The sequence below is a fragment of the Antechinus flavipes genome, chromosome 5 (assembly GCF_016432865.1).
Source record: "Antechinus flavipes isolate AdamAnt ecotype Samford, QLD, Australia chromosome 5, AdamAnt_v2, whole genome shotgun sequence".
Lineage (NCBI taxonomy): Eukaryota > Metazoa > Chordata > Mammalia > Dasyuromorphia > Dasyuridae > Antechinus > Antechinus flavipes.
This window is the reverse complement of record NC_067402.1, coordinates 201,760,100-201,783,075: the sequence shown is the minus strand read 5'-3', so window position 1 is coordinate 201,783,075 and position 22,976 is coordinate 201,760,100. Positions and strand designations below refer to the sequence as shown.

Genomic DNA, 22,976 nt, shown 5'->3' with positions numbered 1-22,976 from the left:
GAACTTCAATATACATATTTTAAAATTATAATCCCATTGGAATTGAGATTATTTGCCACAGAACATACCTGTGTATAAGAGTGTAATAATGTATTTGTCATCAAACTACTGGGCCAGCCATCCTCACTTACTATTTTCTAGGAAAGGCTCAAGTATTATACATAGTTAAGCAACCGGCACTTTCCTTGTAGAAAAATTATTTCATGACCTAAATATATGATAAATAAAATTCCTGGCTCAATGATTGAGACTTGTTTTCAAAGTCCTGAGAGACTATAAAATCTCAAAATCTAGAGATGGACAAATTAAATGTAATTGGTTATGAAAAATATTAGGCAGGATTACAAAAAATATGAAAAACTAATAACAGAATCCTTAAAATGATCCCAAACAGAGAGATATAACTGTATTTCAAATGGGTGTCTGGTTATACAATCTCAGCTGTTTACAATTTTTTTTTTACAATGTAAACTAGTAAACATAGCAATGGAGGAGAGAATTTGATTGAAGGTAAGTTGAATAAACAGCAAACAAGAATATGTTAATTTCCCAAATCTAGACTGCTTCAATTTCCTTCAGGTGTAGATGTAGAAGCTATCCAATCATAGATGACCAGAGGAATGCTGATGAGAGAGAACAGGATTCCTAATCCCAAGAGAAGAGAAACCTGAGAGGAAAATAAGTACATATAATTAGGTAAATTAGTATTTTCCTAAAACAAAGATTTTTGATAAAGTTAGAATATATCCCCTTTTCCCTGTTCCTGCTTTTTCCTTATTAAGATGAAAAACTGGAATAGGGTGAGAAAATACTGATCAGAGAAGAAAGAAAAGTGAATAAAATTAAGAAATACAAAGGAATCAATTTTTATTAGAAAATGAAGGTGCATGGTAAACAGGATTTGTGGATAACACATTTCCACCATTTTTAAATTTAATCTCCACTCACTTTAATATTAAAAATTTATCAATCAATTGCATTTATTCATGAGCTGGATACTGTGCTAGGCACTGGTGATACAAATATGAAAAAATAAAATAATTCTTACTCTGAAGGAGTTTATATTCTGTAGGAGAGACAACATTTATATAGGTAAATATATACAGAGTAAACAATATAAATACAAGGGAAATAAGGAGAGAGGTTCTTGGTAGTTGAAGATGATTAGGAATGGATTCTATGAACACTCTTGCTTTTTCCTAATTCTTATTGGTCATATTTTAGTAAGTCCTTAGCAGCTAGGGACAGCCAGATAAGTGATAGAGAAGTGGGTCTGCTATCCAAGAAGGTCTGAGTTCAAAACATGACATTTACTAGCTCTGTGATTCTGGACAAGATGTTTAACCTCTATCTGTAAAATAGGGACACACTAGAAAAGGAAATGGCAGACCATTTCAGTCTTTTTGCCAAGAAAATCCCAAGAACATAATCCATAAAGTCACAAAGAGTTGGACATGGCTGAAGGACCCAACAATAACAAGTAGCTAGGGATCCAGCTATAAATTTCATACTTTGTCAAGTGAAGATTTTTTTTAAATATATGTAAAAATGTCTCTTATTTACCTACTTTGAATAGCAATGTAGAGTCATTCTAAGAAGTCACATATATGCTTATTTTGGGAAAACTCTCATCTCAGGTAACATCCCAGATGTTTACACTAGCTGGGAAAGCAACTGAGAAGCCTTCAGGATACTAAAATTGGTGTTCTGGAAGGTATTCAACCAAGCAATCACTGCTCACCTTTCCTTACTGTTTAGTTTCCATGTGTAAGAAATTCAAGATGCCATTGAATTTAAATCAGATTTGGAAACAAGTTTCCCAAATATTGAAAAGAATCCAATCTTATTAGGTCAAAGCACTTTTGATCTACTTCTTTAAATATTTAAGAATCTTTGGTCTTATTGCTGTAGGTATTTCCTTTACCAATGAAGATCATAATATCTTTCTATCTTAGTACACAGTTTCTGTAAGTTATCATGTTCAGAAAAAAAATCAAAACCTATTTAATGGACAAACTTCTGAGTTTAACCAGATTGGTCTGTAGACAGCAATCATTAAGTCTTTTGCTTCTCTGTATTTATATTCTTTCCAGATTGGTAGCACCTATCTGTCAGAACTTGTGCTCTCCTAGTAGAGCTTTCTAATATTCAGTGTCACCTTCATGCCACAGTGAGACATCAAAGTATGGAGTTGCTAACAGTTATTATACCTATTTAACATGGGAAGAATATTTTAACTAATTTGCCTATTTTATTTATTTCATGTAACTTTATGTTCTTTTGACTGTATGAGGTATTTTCATGGAGATGGATTGTCCTAAAGTGTGTTTAGAATTAGGTATTATCCTATAGATATATAAAGAGATATATCTAACCTAGATAATTTTCTCATCAAATATAAGTGAAATCTAATAAACATTATCTGAGGGAACAGAGAAGAATGATGTTCTATTTTAACTTGATTAATCAATGCTATGCAGCCCATCAAGACAACAGTAACTTATAACATATTTACAGTATGATTATGAACTACCCAAACTAATTTTTGATAATTTTAATGACATACAAAATGAAAAAATATATCAGTAGCCATAAAACATACCCCAAATCTTTGATTTTCTTTCTCAGGATCATCCTTTGTGATTTTTAAAAACATAGTTGTAGGAAGAATGAAGATCAACATATTGGAAGTGGTTGTTCCTATAAAATGAATAAAAACCAGTTTTCTGTTATTATGAAATTTAAACTCCCTAAAGCTGTTATTGAATAATTAGTATAAAATTGCCATATTGTACCCAGAACTCCAAAAAGGTCTTTCATGGTGGGTACAAAGATTACTAAAGTGTCAACAAAACCCAAGATTATAACAGCAATCACAATACGTTCAATTAAATTGAAGACTGGTTTCTTAAGTAGCTCAGCCAGAGAATCGCGAGCCTGTGGTAAAAGAAAGCAAAGAATTTTGTTAGTAGAGAGTATACAGTATTCAAATATTTTCTTCTAGTGCAGAAACTTTTACATTAATGGAATCTCAAAATTATGGAATGTCAGAGTTGAAAGGGACCTAAGATGCCATCAACTGAGCCTATGTCTAAATAGTTCTTTCCTTTGTAGCATCTTTTACAAGTGATCATTTGGCCTTTTCTTAAATTCCTTCAGTGATAAAGGCAAAAAAAAAATCTCATTTTGGTTTTTACTTGTTAGGAAGTTTTAACAGACAATGAACCAAAATTTATCTCTGTTTAGACCTTTACTATACAATAATCATTCAAATTCATGAAAAATAGCTACCATGTTTTCCCTAAATTTTCTTCTTAAGGCAATATATCTTTAGGTCCTCAGTCTCTAGTCTTGCCTACTTGACAAAACAGATCGATTTTTCTGACATCCTCTTAAAATGTGGTATCCAAAATTGAATACCATTCTTTCAAATTGGTTTGATTAGATTAGAATATAATAAGAATATCACTTCTTTTTCTCCAAATATTGCTCTGTAACTTAATATCATTTTCACTTTTTTGGCTGCTCTTAATAACTAACTTGAATTGAATTTACAATATCCTGAAGCAACTATATTTCACTAAAAGGAAATAATCATTATTTTTATTTTTTTAAGTTCCACATTTTTCTTTTTGGAATTTCACCTCTATGGGATTCTGCCTCTCATTCTAGGCAAAAACTTGACTACATCTTTTTATCACCACTAAATGTTACCATGCTATCTTTGCCTTCATTCAATGTTATTTACCAACATTATACCAGATGACAGGTGGAAAGATTCCCTAAAAGACTGCAATAGAGAATTTCTCTTCTAGACCGAAAAAAAGCAATTGTTTCTTTCATTTTTAATCCAATTTTATTTCATATTAGTTGTGAAAGTTGTTAATTTCTTTTAGTTAAAGTTTTGTAAGATAACCTTATAGGCCATTAAAAAATAAATTTAATTTTAATTTAAAAATTTAAAAAATACTCAAAGGTGATTGAAAAAGAATATTTATTTTAGAAGATCTTTCCATTACTTGAAAAGTCATAGCCCAGTTTTTCTATCTGTGATACAATGATAAACACCCCCATAATAACAATTTTAACAGATTTCATAAAATAGACTTTCTCTATCCATTGTTTTACATTATCCAAACATGATCTACTCATTTCTAAATCATCTATATAGAATCTAATTGCCCTCATAATAATAAGCATTTTAATATTGAGTCCCTTGTCATTTTTCTGTCATATTTATCTTTTTATGTTTCTTGAGTCTTATATTTCAAAGTGAAATTTTTATTTAGCTTTGGGCTTCTTATCAGGAATACTTGAAGTTCTTCTATTTCATTAAATATTAATTTTCCTTCTTGAAGGATTATACCAAGTTTTGCCAAGTTAAGTTATTTTTTGGTTATAATCTCAAATCTTTTGTTTTCTAGAATATCAGTTTCCAAGTCTTCTACTTCTTTAATATGGTAGCTTTTAAGTCTTGTGTGAGCCTAACTATAATTTAACAATATTAGAAAGTTGTCTGGTGGGTTTTTTTCCTGGCTTATTGAAGTATTTTCTCTTAGACATGGGATTTCTGAAATTTGGCTATAATATGCCTGGATTTCTTTTAGGGTATGATCAACAGAGTCTTTGAATTTCTATTTTACCCTCTAGTTTGAGGAAATCAGGATAGTTTTCCTTGACAATTTTTTGAAATATGGTGTCTAGGATGTTTCTTTGATCAAGGCTTTCAGGTGATCCAATAATTCTTAAATTTTCTCCCTTTTATCCACTTTCTAGCTTAGATGTTTTTCTAAGAGACAGTTGACATTTTCTTCCATATTTTCATTCTTTTGATTTTGATTTATTCTTTCTGGATGTCATACAGATTCATTAAGTTTCCAATTGCCCCGTTTAATTTTTAAGATATTTTCTTCTGTGAGTATCTCTTTTTTTTTGTATCTCTTCTTTACTTAACCAATTATGTTTTAAGTAGATCTCATCTTTATTGAATTTTTGTACTTCTTTTTCTTGTTGCACAATTCTGTTTTTTAAGGTGTTATTTTCTTCTGTATTTTTATGTCCCTTTTATCAACCTGTTAAAATGGAATTTTTCCTTTGCTTTAAATTCTTTCTTTATGTCTCTTTCTATCTTATTTGATTTTGAAAATCAAAATATTTAAGCTCTTCCAGTAATTCTTTTTAGTCTTGTGTCCAATTCATTTTTTGGGGGAAGAAGAGGGTTTGTTTGTAGCTGTTTTGACTTGTCTTCTTCTGAGTTTGTATTTTGATCTTCCCTTTCAACTTGGTAGCTTTTTATGGTCATGTTCTTGTTGTTTGCGCATTTTTCTAGCTTATTTCTTGATTTTAAACTTTATATTAAAGTTTAACTTTTTTCTGCATGTGGATAGACACTGCTCCAAACTCTATAGACTTTTTTACACTGCTATATTCAGAGCTTGTTTGAGAATGTTGAGAGTTTTTGATTATTCTAAAATGATGTGATCTAGAGAGAGATGTAGTCACTGTTCTTCTGGTCTGCACTTTGGTCCTTACCCAGGAAGGGACCCTTTCCCCTTGGAATTGCAATTGATCCTCCTCTTCATAGTCCTAGCTAATGCTGGCATTGACATTTATACTCCTCCTCAGGGTTCCTGCTCTCTCTTGACTAAACATACTCTTCTCCATTCTTCATCAATGATATAAGCAATGGGAAATAGACAATGGAGTTGCCAAATAGCTTCTGGTCTTGCATCTAGTGTTAGGACAGATTTTTTGTAGTCTCTGTTGTCACCTTCTGTTGCTTCTGTTGTCACCTTCTGTTGCTTCTGTTGTCACTCTCCAATTCCACTAATAGTGCTTTATCTTCTTTGACTCTGGATCAGTCTTTTAGTCACTGATTTGTTATTGTTATTGTCTTTGGTAAGAAGAATGTCTCACTCTGACTTTTTGTTGCTTCTGCCACTCCAGAATGTTATGTGAAGAATTATTTTAAAATTGTTTGGAGGAAAATGTAGGGAGAGCTCAGCTGAGTGCTTTCTCCACTCTGCCATCTTGTTCTATCTCTGCAAATCCTCTTACAATATTATTGTAATTGTATAAATTGTTCTCCTGGTTTTGCTCACTTCATTCTTCCATCTTCCATCTTCCCAGGGTATTCTGAAACCATAATTTCCTTCAGCGTTATGGTATTTTTTTACTTTCATATATAATAACTTTTTCAGCTATTCTCTGATAGACAACCCTTTGCTTTTAGGTATTTTGCCAATGCAAAAATATGTACTTGAAATATTTTTTGTACACATGTGTCTTTATTTTTTTGATCTCTTTGGGATATAGATCTAGAAATGGTCTTGTAGAAAAGATATAGAAAGGGCATCCCTAGTTTTATAGCTTTTTAAGCATAGTTCCAACTCTTTCTAGAGTGACAGAAGCACTTTATAGTTCTATCAATGGTACAGTAATATACCTATTTTCCTTGAGACACTCAAACATTTATCATTTTCCTTTTTGATCAATTTTAACAATTTGCATGGTGTGATATAAAACCTCAATTATTTTAATTTGTATTTCTCTTAGTAGTAATTTTGAGCATTTTTCATATCTGAGAATGGTCTATTCATGTCCTTTTAACACATTATCCTTGAAATGAGATATTAAACAACTTTGTTGTAAAGATTTCCCCTCATTTTCATGTATTTCTTCTAATTTTAGATGCATTGGGGTTTTTTGGTGCTCTAACTTTTTAATTTTATGAAATAAAACTAGCCATTTAACATCCTGTGATCCTTGTTTTATCATGACTTCTTTCTCGCCAATATCTCTTTCTTGTTCTTCATGTAATGTCATCCTTTGCTTTAAATAATGTACACATTTGGAACTTATCTTGGGCATATGACGTGAGTTGTTATAACATACCTACTTTCTGCAAAACTGCCTTCCAATTTTCCCAGCAGTTTTTGCTAAATATTAAGTTTTTGGCCCAATAACTGGCATCTTTGGGTTTGCAAATATTGTGCTCATTTACTTCTCTTTATTGTATATCTAACTGATTCCATGGATCTGCCTCTTTATTTCTTTGCTAGTTATTATATAATTTTTGTTATTGCTATATTGAAATATAATTTAATTTCTGTCACTTTTAGTTTTCCTGCCTTCCCACTTTTTTCATTATTTCTCTTGAGATTTTTGACCTTTTATTCCTCTGGATAAATTTTTTTGTTTTTGTTTTTGTTTTTGATTTTTTTTTTTTTTTTGCGCTTTCAAGTAATCTTTGGTAAATAGATTGATATGGCATTGAATAAGCTAATTTTCATAGTAATGGAATTTTTATTATATTGGCTCATTCTATGTATAAATAATATTTCTTTAGTTATTTAAATGTATTTATTTACATAAAGATTGTTTTAGAGTTATATTCCTATAATTCCTATCTATGTCATGATAGGTAGATTTCCCAAGTATTTTATGTATTCTGAAATTATTTTTCAAGGAAACTTGTCTATTTCTACCTGATGGACTTTGTTGGTTATATACAGATTCTTTTTTTTTTTTTTTTGCTGAGACAATTGGGGTTAAGACTTGTCCAAGGTCACATAGCTAGGAAGTGTTAAGTGTCTGAGGTCAGATTTGAACTCAGGTCCTCCTGATTTCAGGCCTGGTGCTCTGTCCACTGCACAACCTAGCTGCTCTATATACAGAGATTCTGATGATTTGTTTGGGTTTACTTTATAAGTCATAAGTCTTGAAGTTGTTAATGGTTTTGATTAATTTAAAAAATTGACTCTTTTTGGTTCTCTGAGTAAATCATCATATAATCTTTAAAAATGACATTTTTTTCCTTGTTTATACTTATTCTTTCCATTTATTTTTTCTTACCTTATTGCTAATAGCTATCAATTCTTACACTACTGAATAATAATGGACATCTTTTGCTATCCTCTTGATCTTACTGGAAAGGCCTTTCACTTTAACTTCAATACAGATAAGGCTGACTTTTGATTTTAGAGAGATGCCCCTTATCATTTAAAGGAAAGTTCAATTTATATGTATGCTTTCTTGTACTTTAAAAGGAATGGGCATTGTATCTTTCAAAATCTTAATAGGATTTTTTTTTATTAACATGGCTAATTATGTTTATAGTTTTCCTCATACTGAATCAAGCCTGCTTTCTGGTATAAATCTGATCCAGTCATAGTACATAGTTTTTGTGATATGTTACTATAGTCACCTTGATATTTTATTTAAATTTAACATATATGTTTCGGTTTTTAATAGAATTATGTTGATTGTTTTCCTCATTGTTAAACAATCTCTTGTATAAATTCCACTTGATCATAATGAATTATTTCTTGGATAAGTTGCTATAGTTTGATAGGATTTTATTTAATATTTTTGAGCTAATATTCATTTATATTATTGGCTTATAGTTTTATTTCTGCACTTTATTCCTCCCTCTTTAAGGTAATAAAACTATATTTGTTTCATAAAATGATCCTGGCGGGAAGCTCCTAAGGATTTTTCCTCCTAAAGGATGTGTTAGGTTCATCCAGAAACTTTGGCATGTTGTTTCTTCATTATCATTTTCCTTTACATAATTATTGTTTCTAACTTAATTAATTTAAAATAACCACATGATCACCTCTGTATAGATTTAACAACAAAGTATAATATTATTTTATGTTTAAAATCTTGCAAAGTAGAGGGATCTTTGTTTAAGACCACAAAAACCATCTCTCTCAAATCAAAAGTAAGCATCATATGAATTGCATATACACTAGAACCTGTTCCAGTAAATATGGGAATGAATCAAGGATGCCTACTTTCTTCAGTATTATTTGATATAGTTTTTGAAATGCTAGCAATAGCAAAAAGACAAAAAACCTAATTAAAGGCAAAAGATAAGTAGAGAGGAGATAAAAGCATCCTTACTTTCTAATAATACGACAATGTACTTGGAAAATCCCCTAAAGAATCAACAAATGTGCTAATTGAGACAATAGCTTTAGCAAAGTTGCAGGCTATAAAATAAATCTTCCAAAATCAATATAATTTTACATAATAATAGAAAAACTACAATAAACAATAATAGAAATGGAAGTCTCATTCCAAATAACTATGAAATGCATAAATTATCTGGGAATTAATTTCTAGAAATACTCAAAAGATCTGTCTATTTTCAATTACAAAATGCTTCTTAAAGAAATAACAACTTAGATATCAAAGGAATATTCAATGTTCATGACCAGGCTGTGGAAATATTATAAAAATGATAACATAACCAAAATTAATTTATGCTTTTATTATTATACCAATAAAATTTCTAGTGGAATACATTACAGAACTTGATGTTAAATTAATTTAGAAAAAAAAATCTATAATATCAGGAAAATTATAGAAAAAGTAAGGACAAAGGGAAAACCTCAAACTATATTATAAAATAGTAGTCATCAAAATCATCCGATATTGGTTACCAAATAGATAGATCAATTAAATAGATTAGAAAAAGGACATTCAGAAATAGCAGAATTCAATAACTCAGAGGTTGATAAAGTGGAAAACATAAATTATCTGCAAAACTTCCCATTTTATAAATACTACCAGGAAAACTGGAAAGCAGTCAACAGAAATGAGGCTTAAGCATCAATACTTTATGCAATACTACACAATATGTTCTAAATGGAGATATTACCATAATATTAAAAATCATAGTATAGAAAAATTGAAAGAGAAACAGACCATTTACCTACTCATATGAGTAGGAAATGTATTCTTAGACAAACAAGATATAGGGAGGCAATTAAAAAAGGTGAAATAAGATACCTTGATTACTAGAAACTGAAAAACAGATAACATATACATAAATACAGACATACTGAAAGTTGAAAAAATCCAATTTGTATCACTACTGACATTTTGTGTAACTGCTTAAGTCATGTTGAATTTGTCTCTGAGTTAAATATGGAACTTCAGTTTTCCTGTAAATCACTCATTGCATTTGAGTTAAGTTTAGACTTTCACTATTCCTGCTAATCACTATTCTATTCTTGTGTCAAGGAAATCTATTACCCTTGAAAGGTAGATGCCAAGGAGTCTGATCTGTTATTGTTGTGGTACCAATTAGCCATGTAGGTGGACTCCATCAATGATCTTTCATAACAACAAGATGGAAGGGTTATTGCAACTCTATATTCCAAATTTCCAGTCAATCATATTGTCTTCTATGTCTTTTATGCTTCTGTATTTTGTAACTAATCATCTTGGTTATAAATCCCATCTATAATGCTGCCCTCTAGTGGACATACTCCTCCTTTTGTCCATAAAATAATCTAGCAATTCTCATTCATGATCTTTTGGCTTGTTGAGGAGCTAAAGACAATTTTTGTTGTTAACTGTTAGCATTTATCAATAAATTGAAAGTGTTCAAAATTGTGTTGCCTCAGTTTGCCTTAATTTCAATTGCAAAATACATGCATGCATACATATATTTGTTGTTCAGTTGTTCAGTCATGCCCAATTCTTCATGACCCTCTGGAATTGTTTATGGCATTTTCTTGGCAAAGATACTGAAGTGTTTTGCCATTTCATTTTACATTTTATAGGTGAGAAACTGAGGCAAATAGGAGTTAGGTGATTTGGCCTGGGTCACATAACTACTAAGTGCTAAGGCTATATTTGAACACAGGTCTTCCTGATTCCAAGTCCAATATCTACTGCCCCACCTAGTTACCCATATGTATATGTAAATCAATCTATCTATCTATCTATCTATCTATATTTATGATGATCATTCCTCAATAGTTAAATGATCAAAGGATATGAACAAACAGCTCTCAAAAGAACTGCAATGTAGTCATACCCACATGAAAAAACCTTCTAAATAACCCAATAAGGAAAATGAAATAAAAACAGCCCTAAAGTTTTAGCTTATAATCTGAAAACTAGAAGAATGATTTAAAAAATGGCAACAGCCAATATTGTAGAGGCTATGGAAAGACAGGCACACCAATACATTGTTGAGAGTTGTAAAATGGTGCAATTCTTTTGGAAAGCAATTTGGAATTGTATCAATAAAGTGGCTAAAATTCAAACATTTGAACCAGAGACTTCATTTCAAGGCTTATATTTCCATTGATAAGAAAGCTCCCACATATACCAAAGTATTTATAGCTACTCTTTTGGTGAAACAATGTAGATGCTGATGATCTGGTCAATGGCTAAACCCATTATGTACATGAGCATAATGGAAATATTACTATAGGAAGTAATTCAGAATGAAGTAAGCAAAGCCAAGAAAACAATACACACATTAACTCTAACAATGTAAATGGAAAGAACTACATAACCAAAATTTAAAAATAAATGTAACAAAATTATCACATGCAAGAAGACACTTCCAATCCAACCTCTCATAGAAGTAGAATGTCTACAGGTATTACACATTGTACATATTTTTGTATTTTTTTCAATGTATGGATAAGTTGTGATGGATTTTTTGTCTCTGGAGGAAATATGGGAAGGGATATATTCAATACTATGTTGCTGTAAGAAACAGAAAATATAAACAAAAACTTAATTTTTAAAATAAATAACAGAATTCTAATTGGATTCTAATTTCAAATCCATTTTGCTCTCCTCTTCCATTTTGTGAGTGAGTATATCCCATTCACATTCATAGTAATGATTGTTCAGTAAGTGTTTTTTCTATCTCCTTCTTTTATAGGATCCACTCTCCTTAATTAAGAGTTTGGATTGCTTACAATTAATCCTTTCCTTAATGTTTTGTCTCCTTTTATTCTACATGTTTCTTTCCCCCCTTCCCTTGTGTTTTCATTAAGGGAAATATATTTCTTTACCCAACTTTGTATTTTTTTCTTTTGACCAATTTAGATAAAAGTAAAGTTCAAGTACCTCCTCTGCCCATATTCCTTCCTGTCTTTTTTATATAGAGTTCTTTTAGAATGTATGCAGTGTTCAGGAAGATCAGTACTTCTGGCATGATGACTTTTTTTTTTCTTATCCATCTTTTGTGTCCACCTGATTCACCCAGCTCTCTACCTGTGGTTCCAAGGTACCGCAGTCATATTCCAGTAAATCATTTCAACAGGCAGACTGACTGTCAGTGAGTTGTACCCCAAGCATGTGAAGACTTTACCCAGGGGAATGAGTTAATGACAATAATTTGTTCCATCAATCATGAAGCAGGTGCTATGGAGTATTTAGAGCTTGGTCAGGTATCAAAGACTCCAAGTTTTTCATTCACTGAATCCCAGGCCATTGCTAATCATTTTGACTTTTGTCCTGCCACTGGAATTTGATGATTCTGTAAGATAATGAGGCTCACAATTCTGCCTCACTTAAACCCAATTCCTGCATACGTCAAGACATTATTGGCACTTTTTAAAAATGAAGGACAAACAACAACAATATGTTCTTCACCCTAATTATGTGGAATAATTTTCCCATTTTCCCTCTCCTTCCTCTTAATCCACGTGTATCTATGCCTTTTTTTGTATTCTTTGCCTTCAAGAATATATTATCCTGGGGCAGCTAGTTGATAGAGTACCAGCCCTGAAGTCAGGGCCTCAAATACTAAACACTTCCTAGCTATGTGACCCTGGGCAAGTCACTAAACCCCAATTGCCTCAGAAAAAAAAAAGTAAAGAAAAGAAAAAAAATATTATTCCAAGTTCTCCACTTCTTATATTGGTGCCTGCTAAATCAGATGTGATATCAAATATAGTTCTCAATTCTTAATTTTTTTTTCTTTTTAGCTGCTTTCAGTAATTCTTCTTTTAGACTTAGAAGACACATATTATGACTGATCTTCCTGAGAGTTTACATTTTCTTTCAATTGGTGACCACTGGATTCTTTCTATTTTACTTTGCTTTTTGATTCTAATAGTTATTGGCATTTTTTCATAATTTCTTGAAATATGATGCCCCGAGTTTCTGGTTTAATAATGATATAATTATTTCTATTCTACTTCTATAAATATTTTTAACAAATCAGTTGTCTTTGATATAAAATATTTCATGTGTTTATTTTTTCCCAGTCTTTTGATGTTGCTTTAATATTTCTTATTGTCTTATGAAACCAACAGCTTTTTTTTAATCAATCTAACTTTTAGGGAATTTGTTTCTTGGATAAAATTTTTGCCAAGCTACTAATTCTCTTTCCAATTCTCTTTTCCATAAAACTTTCACTTCCTTTTCAATTTTTTCCTCTAGCACTTTCACTTGATTTTAAAAACCATTTTAATACCTTAAAAAAAACCTTATTTCATTTCTTCATAAATTTGATTAAATTTACAGCAAAGTTATGTTTTTTATTTGAGGTATTATTTGCTGCTATTTTGAGGCCATTCTCTTCTTTTAAGTTTGTGTTTTAAATATCCCTATTGTCATAATTATTCTTTAAAGCAAAATTATCCCTACCACCACCACTAAGTCTGGTAATTCTTCCAGTCATTCTGCATTTTGACTTTAGATTTTATCTTGGAATCAAGTCCTACATACTTTTTTTAGGGAATGTCTGGGCTTAGTTTTTGTTTTCTTGGGTCTTTACATGCTTTCTTAAGAGAATTAAGTATTATATTATTCTAGGATCTCAGAGACTGCTCAAACTGGGGCCTACAAGTGTTCAGCATTCCTAAAGTAGTTCAATATAGGGAATATAATCCTGATGGTTGGAGCTCTCTAAGTTTCAGATAAAGGTTTGAATCTGAGGTGCACAATTGTGGGTTTGTTTCGCATTGGATTTCCATTAGATTATTGCTGGAAAAATCACTATCAACTAGCTAGAAAGTTCTCCTGAAGGGTTTTATTTGGGGTTCCTTTCCTGGGTATTCCCTTTCAGGCTTCAAACTTCACTGGATGCTGGAACTGAGACCTCACTCCATTCTGGGATTAGAGTTACATAGTTGCTGCTTGTTTTTGAACTTCTTTTTTTTTTTGTCAGTATTCAACCCAAAACCTACAACCAATCTTTTTCCTGGAATTCCATTCTTATAAGTATATCCCTTCTTTAATCTGTTCTGCATAAATAACTAAAATGGAGAGATTAACCATGTTGCCAATTGTTATTTCACAAAAAGCTGGGTCCCTTTATGTGGATTTGGAACCTCTTCTTACTCTGGAACTCTGCATGATATGTTCCTGGGTAGTCCTGATTAGTCCTAGTTAACCCCTGGTTGTAGCCCTTTCTGTCTTCTTATACCAAATTGGCCTAAAAAAATCACAATGACTTTTTTCTTTGATTTTCTTGTCAGAACTTAGTCTTGCACACTTTCTAAATCTTTTTGGAGTTGCTTTGATATTTTCCTAGATAATCCAGTATCTTGGTTTTTTACCTATTAATTTTTTGTGTTTGTGTGTGTGTATTAGTAATTTGAGATTGAATTAAATATTAAGACCAAATGCATCTTTGTTTATAAATGTGGGTTTTTGGGGATAAGATAGATATTTTTCCTGAATACCAAATTTAAAATTAATTTCTTAATTATTCTTTCCATGTTTTCTTATTATTTGGGACCTTGGCTCCAATTACTTTAATCTGATAAACAGTTACTATTTAATAGAGATAGACAGAATATTAGAACTATCATATATCATAGAGTAAATTTATTACTTATCATTTTTTCCCCAAAATAGACTTGGGAACCCATTTCTGTTATAGTTTCAGTGACCTAGAAACCTTGCCCAATATGGCTTCCTCATTGGCAATTTCCAAAATATAGATGGAAAGGTATTATCTTTGCTTTTATCAGATTGCATATGACTTTAACTTACTGTGAGAAATAATACCGGAATTGTGAGGGTAACTGCCATCATCACTGACAATCGTACTATTAGGATAAGAAGACTTTTATCTGTGTATGTATGAAGTAAACTTGAATGTACCTCACCTAAAAAGGAGAAAATAAGACAGATGTTTTTAATTTATTTTTATTTTTTATTAAAGCTTTTTATTTTCAAAACATATGCAAAGATAATTTGTCAACATTGACCCTTGTATAGCCTGTTTCAGATCTTCCCTTCCTTTCCCCCATCCCCTCCCCTAGATGACAAGCAACCCAATATATGTTATACATGTTAAAATATATGTTATGTAAACAATATGTGTAAAAGTATTTATAGATTCTTTTGTTGCACAAGAAAAGTCAGATCAAAAAGGAAAGAAAATGATTAAGAAAACAAAATGTAAGTGAACATCAACAAAAAGAGTGAGAACATTATGTTGTCATCTACATTCAGTTCCCACAGTCCTCTCTCTGGGTGCAGATGGCTCTCTTCATCACAAGATCATTGGAACTGGCATGAATCATCTCATTGTTGGAAAGAGTCATGTTCATCAGAATTGATCGTCGTATAATATTGATGGTACTGTGTACAATTATCTCCTGGTTCTGCTCATTTAATTTAGCTTCAGTCTCTCCAGACCTCTCTAAAATCATCCTCCTGCTCATTTCTCATAGAACAATAATATTCCATAACATTTATATACCATAACTTATTCAGCCATTCTCCAAACTGATAGGCATCCACTCAGTTTCCGGTTTCTTGCCACTATGAAAAGAGTTGCCGAACATTTTTGCACATGTGGGTCCCTTTCCCAACTCCTTTAAGATCTCTTTGGAATATAATTCCGGTAGAAACACTACTGAATCAAAGAGTATGCACAGTTTGATAACTTTTTGAGCATAGTTCCAAACTGCTCTCCAGAATGGCTAGATCCGTAAACAGGTCCCAGTTTTCCTACATCACCTCCAACATTCATCACCTTAGCAAATCTGAGAGGTGTATAGTAGTGTCTCAGAGTAGACAAATGTTTTTAAAAAGAGACAATCATTCACATCATTTTGCAACTTTCCCCTTAACAACCAGTGATTTAGAAGCTCATGACAAGGCAGGGAATTGAACAATTGAAATTTAGAAGACAATTTTTAAACCTATAAAAATTATATCTCAATGAAAGAGATTCCACTATTTAACTAAATAAGATTTTAAAAGCTATTTGAAAATTTTCTTCCTTTTAAAGTAAATGTAATTTACATTTAATTAATTTCACTAAAAGAAATCACAGAAGTGGGAATACATAAAGTAGGATTATAAACAAAAGTTCTATTGAAAAACAGTAAACTGGTCCACTTGTCCATGGAGTTTTCTTGGCAAAGATATTGGAGTGATTTGCTACTTTTTTTCTCTACTGTGTCTATTTTGCAGATGAGGATATGAGGCAAAGAGGGTTAAGTGATTTGCTCAAAGTTACACTGCTAGTAAGTGTCTGAGATCAGATTGAGCTCAGGATGATGAGTCTTTCTGACTCTATTCGTTGTGCCATTTAACTTTCCAATGATTATCTCAGTTTAGATCAAAAGACTCTAAGATGAAGATGCAACTCTTTTTTATAACCATAGAACAAAGAGCAGGATAGGTAAAAGAAAAATACAATTGGTTACAGGTTTGATACTATCTTAGGGGTGAGGACGATTGATCACATTAAGGAAAACAGGCAAAATTACATGTGGAAACAAGACCATCCCTCTCTGTCTTAGAGGAATGTTTTATTGATTTTTTGGAACCCAGCTGATTCCTGAGTCTATTGATAATACACTAGGGAGAATAGATTCAGTGGCTCATGAAAATGAGATAATACTATTTTTAATTGGGCAAAGATGGGCTAGACTGAAACTAGGTGAGTTTCTGAGTGAACCAAGATAATATGCCAATGTCATAAGAGTTTATCAGAAGATGAGATTATGTGGGATAACATGTTTCCTTGGCACAAAGTGTTTTGCAAATAGTGCTGAGGATACAATTCTCCTAGAACTAAAGTGTTTTATAAGAGTATTGAACCTGTAAACCTAGCTCAGAGTTTTTCTTTACTTAAAAGTGATTGTGGGAATATTTAAATCTTTGCATCTAACAAGAAAGGAAAACAACTTTTGAACTCATGAGATTTTTCATTCAGAAACAGAGTAAAGGATTAGATTGTTATATAAAACACAGAATAAAGTTACAGAATAAGATCAATTACAGAATTATAAAATACAAAATCAATGTTTTCTTTTCTCACTTTTGTTGTTTTCTGGGATCTGGCTATTCAACAGTCTCTAGAGAGTTTGAGTCCACAGATTATTATTTCTTATCTTACTTGTAATCTACAACTATTATTAAGGTAATAGTCAATCATCAGAAAAATATCTGTCCTCCTTTCCTTATCTCTATCCTAATAAACTTATATATTTGTTTATTAATTTTTTCTGTAATGAAATATTCAACTAAATAATACTTTTGCTAATTATTGTCACTAATGGAATTAGATAATTTATTATTTTTACTAAGAATAATTTTTTTGTCATTTGACTATGTCTGCTAGTCACATAAGCAAAATTTTATGTTTGCAACCTCAAGTTTTTATGCTTCACAGTTCTTCATTGAAAAATTCCTTTTTTGGGACAGAAACAAGATGGTAGAGAAGAGGCAATGACTTGACTGAGTTCTTCCCCAAACTCCTGCAAATACCTTTAAATATTGCCATAAAATAATTCTTGAAGCAGCAAAACCCACGAAAAGATGAGGTGAAATAATTTTTCAACCAAATACAAATTGGAAGGTCATCATAAAAGATCTGTTGTACTTGGGTGAAAGTGGACCACACTTCATCTCTAGTTGCAAAACACCAATCTACTTCCAGCAAGCCAGGAACAAGGCTGAATTAGATCTTCTTTTTTTTAAAAAACCAGTAGTATTTCATCATAATCACATCTTCCCATATAGCAATGTATGCAGCACAACTTCATCAAATCCCTTATGATTTCCCTTTCCTGTTTACCTTTTTGGGTTTTTTTTTTTCAATCTTGTATTTGAAAGTCAGATATTCTATTCAGTTCTGATCTTTTAATCAAGAATGGTTGAAAATCTTCAGTTTCATTGAATGTCTTTATTTTTTCCTGTGAAGGATTATTATTTCAGTTTTTCTGGGCAGCTTATTTTTGGTTGTAATCCTAGCTTCTTTGCCCTTCAGAATATTATATTTCAACCCTTTTGATCTTTTAACGTAGAAGCTACTAAATATTGTGTTATCCTGTAGCTCCACAATACCTAAATTATTTCTTTCTGGATGCTTTCAATATTTTCTGCTTGAAGTGAGAGCTTGGACTGGAATTTGGGCAGAATATTCCTGGGAGTTTTCATTTTGGAATCTTAGGAGTTTAATTGGTGGTTCCTTTCAATTTCCATTTTATCTTTTGGTTCTGAAATATCAGGACAGTTTTCCTCTACAATTTTTTGAAAGATAATAGCTAGGCTTTTTTATGATCATGACTTTCAGATAGCCCAATAATATTCAATTATATTTCCTGGATCTATTTTCCAGATAAGTTGTTTTTTACAATGAGATATTTTCAATTCTCTTCTATTTTTCCATTCTTTTAATTTTGTTTTAATATTGTATCTTGATTTCTAATAAAGGCATTAATTTCCATCTTCTCAATTCTGATTTTTAAAAAAAATTATTTTCTGCAGTGAGCTTTTGTTCCTCTTTTTGTACTTGTCCAATCCTACTTTCAAAGGAGCCATTTATCTCAGTAGATTTTTTCTCCTATTTGGCCAATTCTTCTCTTTAAGGAGCTTTTTTCTTCAGTGAATTTTTGTGCCTTTCCATTTAGCCAATTCTGCTTTTTAAGGCATTCTTTTCCTCCTGGCTTTTTATAATTTGTTTACCATTTGGCTTAGTCTGTTTTTTAACATTTTATTTTCTTCAGTATTTTTCTATGTCTCTTCTATCAAAGATGTTGACTTGTTTTTCATTTTTTTTTTTGCATCACTCATTTCTCTTCCCAATTCATCTTTCTCTCTTATCTGATTTTCAAAATTCATTTTGTTTTTTTTTCCATGACCTGAGACCAAATGGTATTTTTTTGGGAGGCTTGGATGTAGCAGCTTTGTTATCTTCTTTTGAATGTGCATTTTGATCTTCCTTGTCACCATAAGTAACTTTCAATAGTCGATACTCTTTTATGTTGTTTATTTATTTCCCCAGCCTAAGTACTTGACTTTTAACTCTTTGCTAAAAGTAGGGCTCTGCTTCAAGAATGAAGGGTGCACTGTCCCAATCAGAGTTTTGCAGCTGTTTTCAAAGATACTTCTACAAACCTGTAAATTTTCAGTTCTTCCAAGGTAGTATAATTTAAGGAGAGGTGTGTTTACGCCTTTCCTGGCCCATAATTTGGTCTGTAAGTGACCACAAGTTTTCTTTTCTGCCCTGAAATTATGAGAGGGTTCCCTGCTACACTATGGCTGTATGCCCTTCCTTGCCCTGCAACTAAAACTCTTCTTCCAACCATTTGCTTGATTCCCTTTACTGTCTGTGAGTTGAGAGCTCCAGAAGCAGTTGCTTCTGCTGCTGATTCAGTCTCTCCCAAGACTTGCTCCTGGTTTACTGGATGCTGGATTATGCTCCAGTCTCAGCCATATGTTTACAAATCTTTCTTGCTGACCTTTCAAGTTGTCTTTGGTGTCTATAGGATGAAAGGTCTGGAAACCACCACTGCTGACACCGATTTGGCCACTTCAGACCTGTTCCTGATTTGCTGGGACCAGGGCAGTGCTAGAGTGGCCTGAGCTAGACTACACTCTACCCTCACCCTAGTGTCACAAACCTTTTCTGATAAACTTCCAAGATGTTATGTACTGGAAAATTATTGTACTCTTGTCTTTTTGTGGGTTTCACTGCTTTAGAATCTGTTTAGATTCTAAATATAGAAAGTTATTTGGAGAGGTTTGTTGGAGAGCTCATGCAAGTTCCTGCCTTTACTTTGTCATCTTGGTTCTAGCTCTGATGGAGTACTATTATGCTATAAGAAATGATGAATAGAATGCTCTCAGAAAACCTGAAAAGATCTACATGAGCCAGTACAAAGTGAAATGCATTACTTACAAAATAACAGCATTATTGTGGGGTGATCAGGTGTGAATGACTTAGCTATTAGCAATACAATGATCTAAGACAATTTTGAAAATCTTACGATGAAAAATGCTTTCCATCTTCAGAGAAAAAACTGATGATAACTGAATAAATATTGAAACATCCTTTTTTAACTTTATTTTTTCTTGAGGGTTTTTTTTGGCTTAAGTTTTCTTTCACAACATGGAAATGTTCTGCATGACTACACATGTATGATTTATATTGAATTTAATATTGAAGGCCAGCCTTCTCAATAAGGTGGTGTAGAAGTGAGGATGGGAGGGAATTTGGAAATCAAAGTTTTACAAATAAATGTTAAAAATTGTTTTTGTCAGTAACTGGTGAAAAAGAAAATACTAAATAAATAAGTAAATAAGCAAACAAACAAACAAATAATTTCAGTAGTGGAATTAAGATGGTGGAGAGTAGATAAGACATTGCCTGAGCTCTCCCTACTTGTCCTCAGAATCAAGCGTCTGAATGGATTTTGGAGTAATAGAACCCAGAAATATTGAGAATCAATAATTTTCCAGCTTAATATATCTTGAAAGGACTTCAAGAAAAGTCTGTCTCAGTTGAGTAGGGAGAAATGTGGCCCAGTGCAGGTACAGTGCAAGTAGGCCTAGTATTAGGAGGCCAGGCACAGGAAATGTAACAGGAGGCTTTTAGCCAAAATATAGTAATGTTACTCTATTCTGACTTAGAAGGCCAGTGGATAAGTAACTATGAGACCTTCAATGCAAATATAAAAGGCAAATTGCGAGCCTTCAAATCTCAGAATAACAGGCAAAAGTTGGCCAGGCCCACTCAGTGCAGTAAGGAAGCCTGCAGCACCATCAATTCCAAGGTAGTCAGTGAGAAGCCCCTGTCGACCATTAGAGGAAGTTCAAGACAACATTCCTTGTGCCCTAAGAGCAGACCTCAACTTTTAAAAATGAATAAAGAAGGGAAAAAAAGTCTCTGATCATAGAGAGCAACTATGGAGACAGGGAAGATCAGAACACAAACCAGAAGAAGACAGCAAAGGCAAAATGCCTTCAGGTAAAGTCTCAAAGAGGGATATAAATTGGGTTCCAGCTCAAAAGGCTCTCTTGGAAGAGTTCAAAAAGAATCTTAAAAGAGAGATTGAAGAAAAATGGGGAAAAGGAATGAAAGCTATGAGAGTTATGAAAGTTTTGGGGAAAAGTCAACAACTTGGAAAAGGAAATGCAGAAATTGAAAAAAACAACTTTTTAAAAAATAAATTTGGTGAAATGGAAAAAAACCCAACTCCTTAAAAATAGAATTGGTGAAACAGGAAAAAAAACTTATTGCACAAAACATATCTCATTTAAAAGAAGAATTGGCCATGCAAAAGGAGGTAAAAAGCTAATTGAAGAAGATAATTCATTAAATGGAGGGAATGCCTCAATGAGACATCAAGAATTAGTCAAACAAAAAAAAAAAAGTAATAAAAAAATGTAAAATGCCTCATTGGAAAAACAACTGACTTGGAAAATAAATCTAGAAGAGACAATTGAGAATTATTGGTCTATATAAAGCTATATCATGGCTATAGAGCCATGATGAAAACAAAAAAGGGTCTGCACAACATGTTTCAAGAAATCAGACAAGCAAAAGAGGTCTGATATTCTATAATCAAAGGGTAAAGTAGTCATTGAAAGAATCCACTGTTCATTTCCTGAGAGAGAAGGGGTGAAATAAGGTTGACCATTATCACCACTACTATTCAATATTATACCAGAAATGTTAGCTTTAAGAGAAGAAAAATAATATGAAGGAATTAGAATGAGTAATGTAGAAACAAAATTATCACTTTTTGCAGATGATATGATGGAGAATCAACTAAAAAAACACTAGAAATAATTAACTTTAGCCAAATTGCAGAATATAAAATAAACCAACATAAATCATCAGCCTTTCTATATGTTACCAGTAATTATAGGTAATATAAAATATGTGGGAGTCTATCTGCCTAGACAAGGACAGGAACTATATGAACACAATTATAAAACACTTTTCACACAAATAAAATTTAGATCTAAACAATCAGAAAAATGTCAATGATTTATAGATATGCTGGGCTAATAAAAATGAAAATTCTACTTAAATTAATTTATTTATTCAGTGCCACATCAAACTGCCAAAAATTATGTTATAGAGCTAGAGAAATTAAAAACAAAACTCATCTAAAAGAAAAAAGGTCAAGAATTTCAAGGGAATTAATGATTATAGTAATGTAGTGTTTGATAAACAATAACCCCCAAAACTCCAGGTTCTAGAATAAGAATTCACTATTTGACAAAAATTGCTGGGAAAATTGGAAAATACATAGGAGAAACTAGGCATTGATTAACATTTCACACACTGTACCAAGATAACATTGAAATGGGTTCATGATTTAGAAATAAGGAGTGATACTGCAAGCAAATTAGGAGAACAGAGAATAGTCTGTTTCTCATATCTATGAAGGGAGGAATTTATGACCAATGAAGAACTAGAGAACATTATAAAATGCAAAAACAAACCTGCTTAATTTTGGTTACATTAAATTTAAAAGGTTTTGCACAAAGAAAATGAATGCAAACAAGATTAGAAGAAAAACAGAAAGCTGGGGAAAAATTTTTACATTCAGTATTTCTGATAAAAGTCTCATTTCTAACTGACTTAACTTATAAGAATATAAGTCATTCCCTAATTGTTAAATGGCCAAAGGATATGAACAGAAAATTTTCAGATGAAGAAATTAAAAGCCATTTCTGATCATATGAAAAAATGCTCTAAATCACTATCAATTAGACAAATGAAAATTAAGACAGTTCTGAGGTACCACTTCCTATTTCTCAGATTAGCTAAGATGACAAGAAAATATGATAAATGTTGGAGGGAATGTGGGGAAAATTGGGACACTAATGCATTGTTGATGAAGTTGTGAAATGATCCAACCATTCTAGAGAATCATTCTGCAATGGATTGCAACCATTCTGCAATTGTGCCTAAAACTATAAATACCCTTTGATTCAGTAGTGTC

The 22,976-nt window shown here is 31.9% G+C and overlaps 1 protein-coding gene across 1 annotated transcript in view; it reads right to left on the bottom strand.

Moving 5' to 3' along the window:
• Positions 1-375: 375 nt before the first annotated feature.
• The window catches only part of LOC127564916 (sodium-coupled neutral amino acid symporter 1-like), a 72,722-nt gene continuing 50,121 nt past the window's right edge, over positions 376-22,976 (bottom strand). Inside the window, exons 12-15 of the mRNA XM_052001765.1 lie at positions 14,767-14,882; positions 2,796-2,937; positions 2,603-2,700; positions 376-667 (exon numbers count right to left, since the gene is read on the bottom strand). Of these exons, the coding sequence (XP_051857725.1) occupies positions 566-667; positions 2,603-2,700; positions 2,796-2,937; positions 14,767-14,882 (458 nt within the window). The 3' untranslated portion in view covers positions 376-565. The remainder of the gene's footprint in view (positions 668-2,602; positions 2,701-2,795; positions 2,938-14,766; positions 14,883-22,976) is intronic.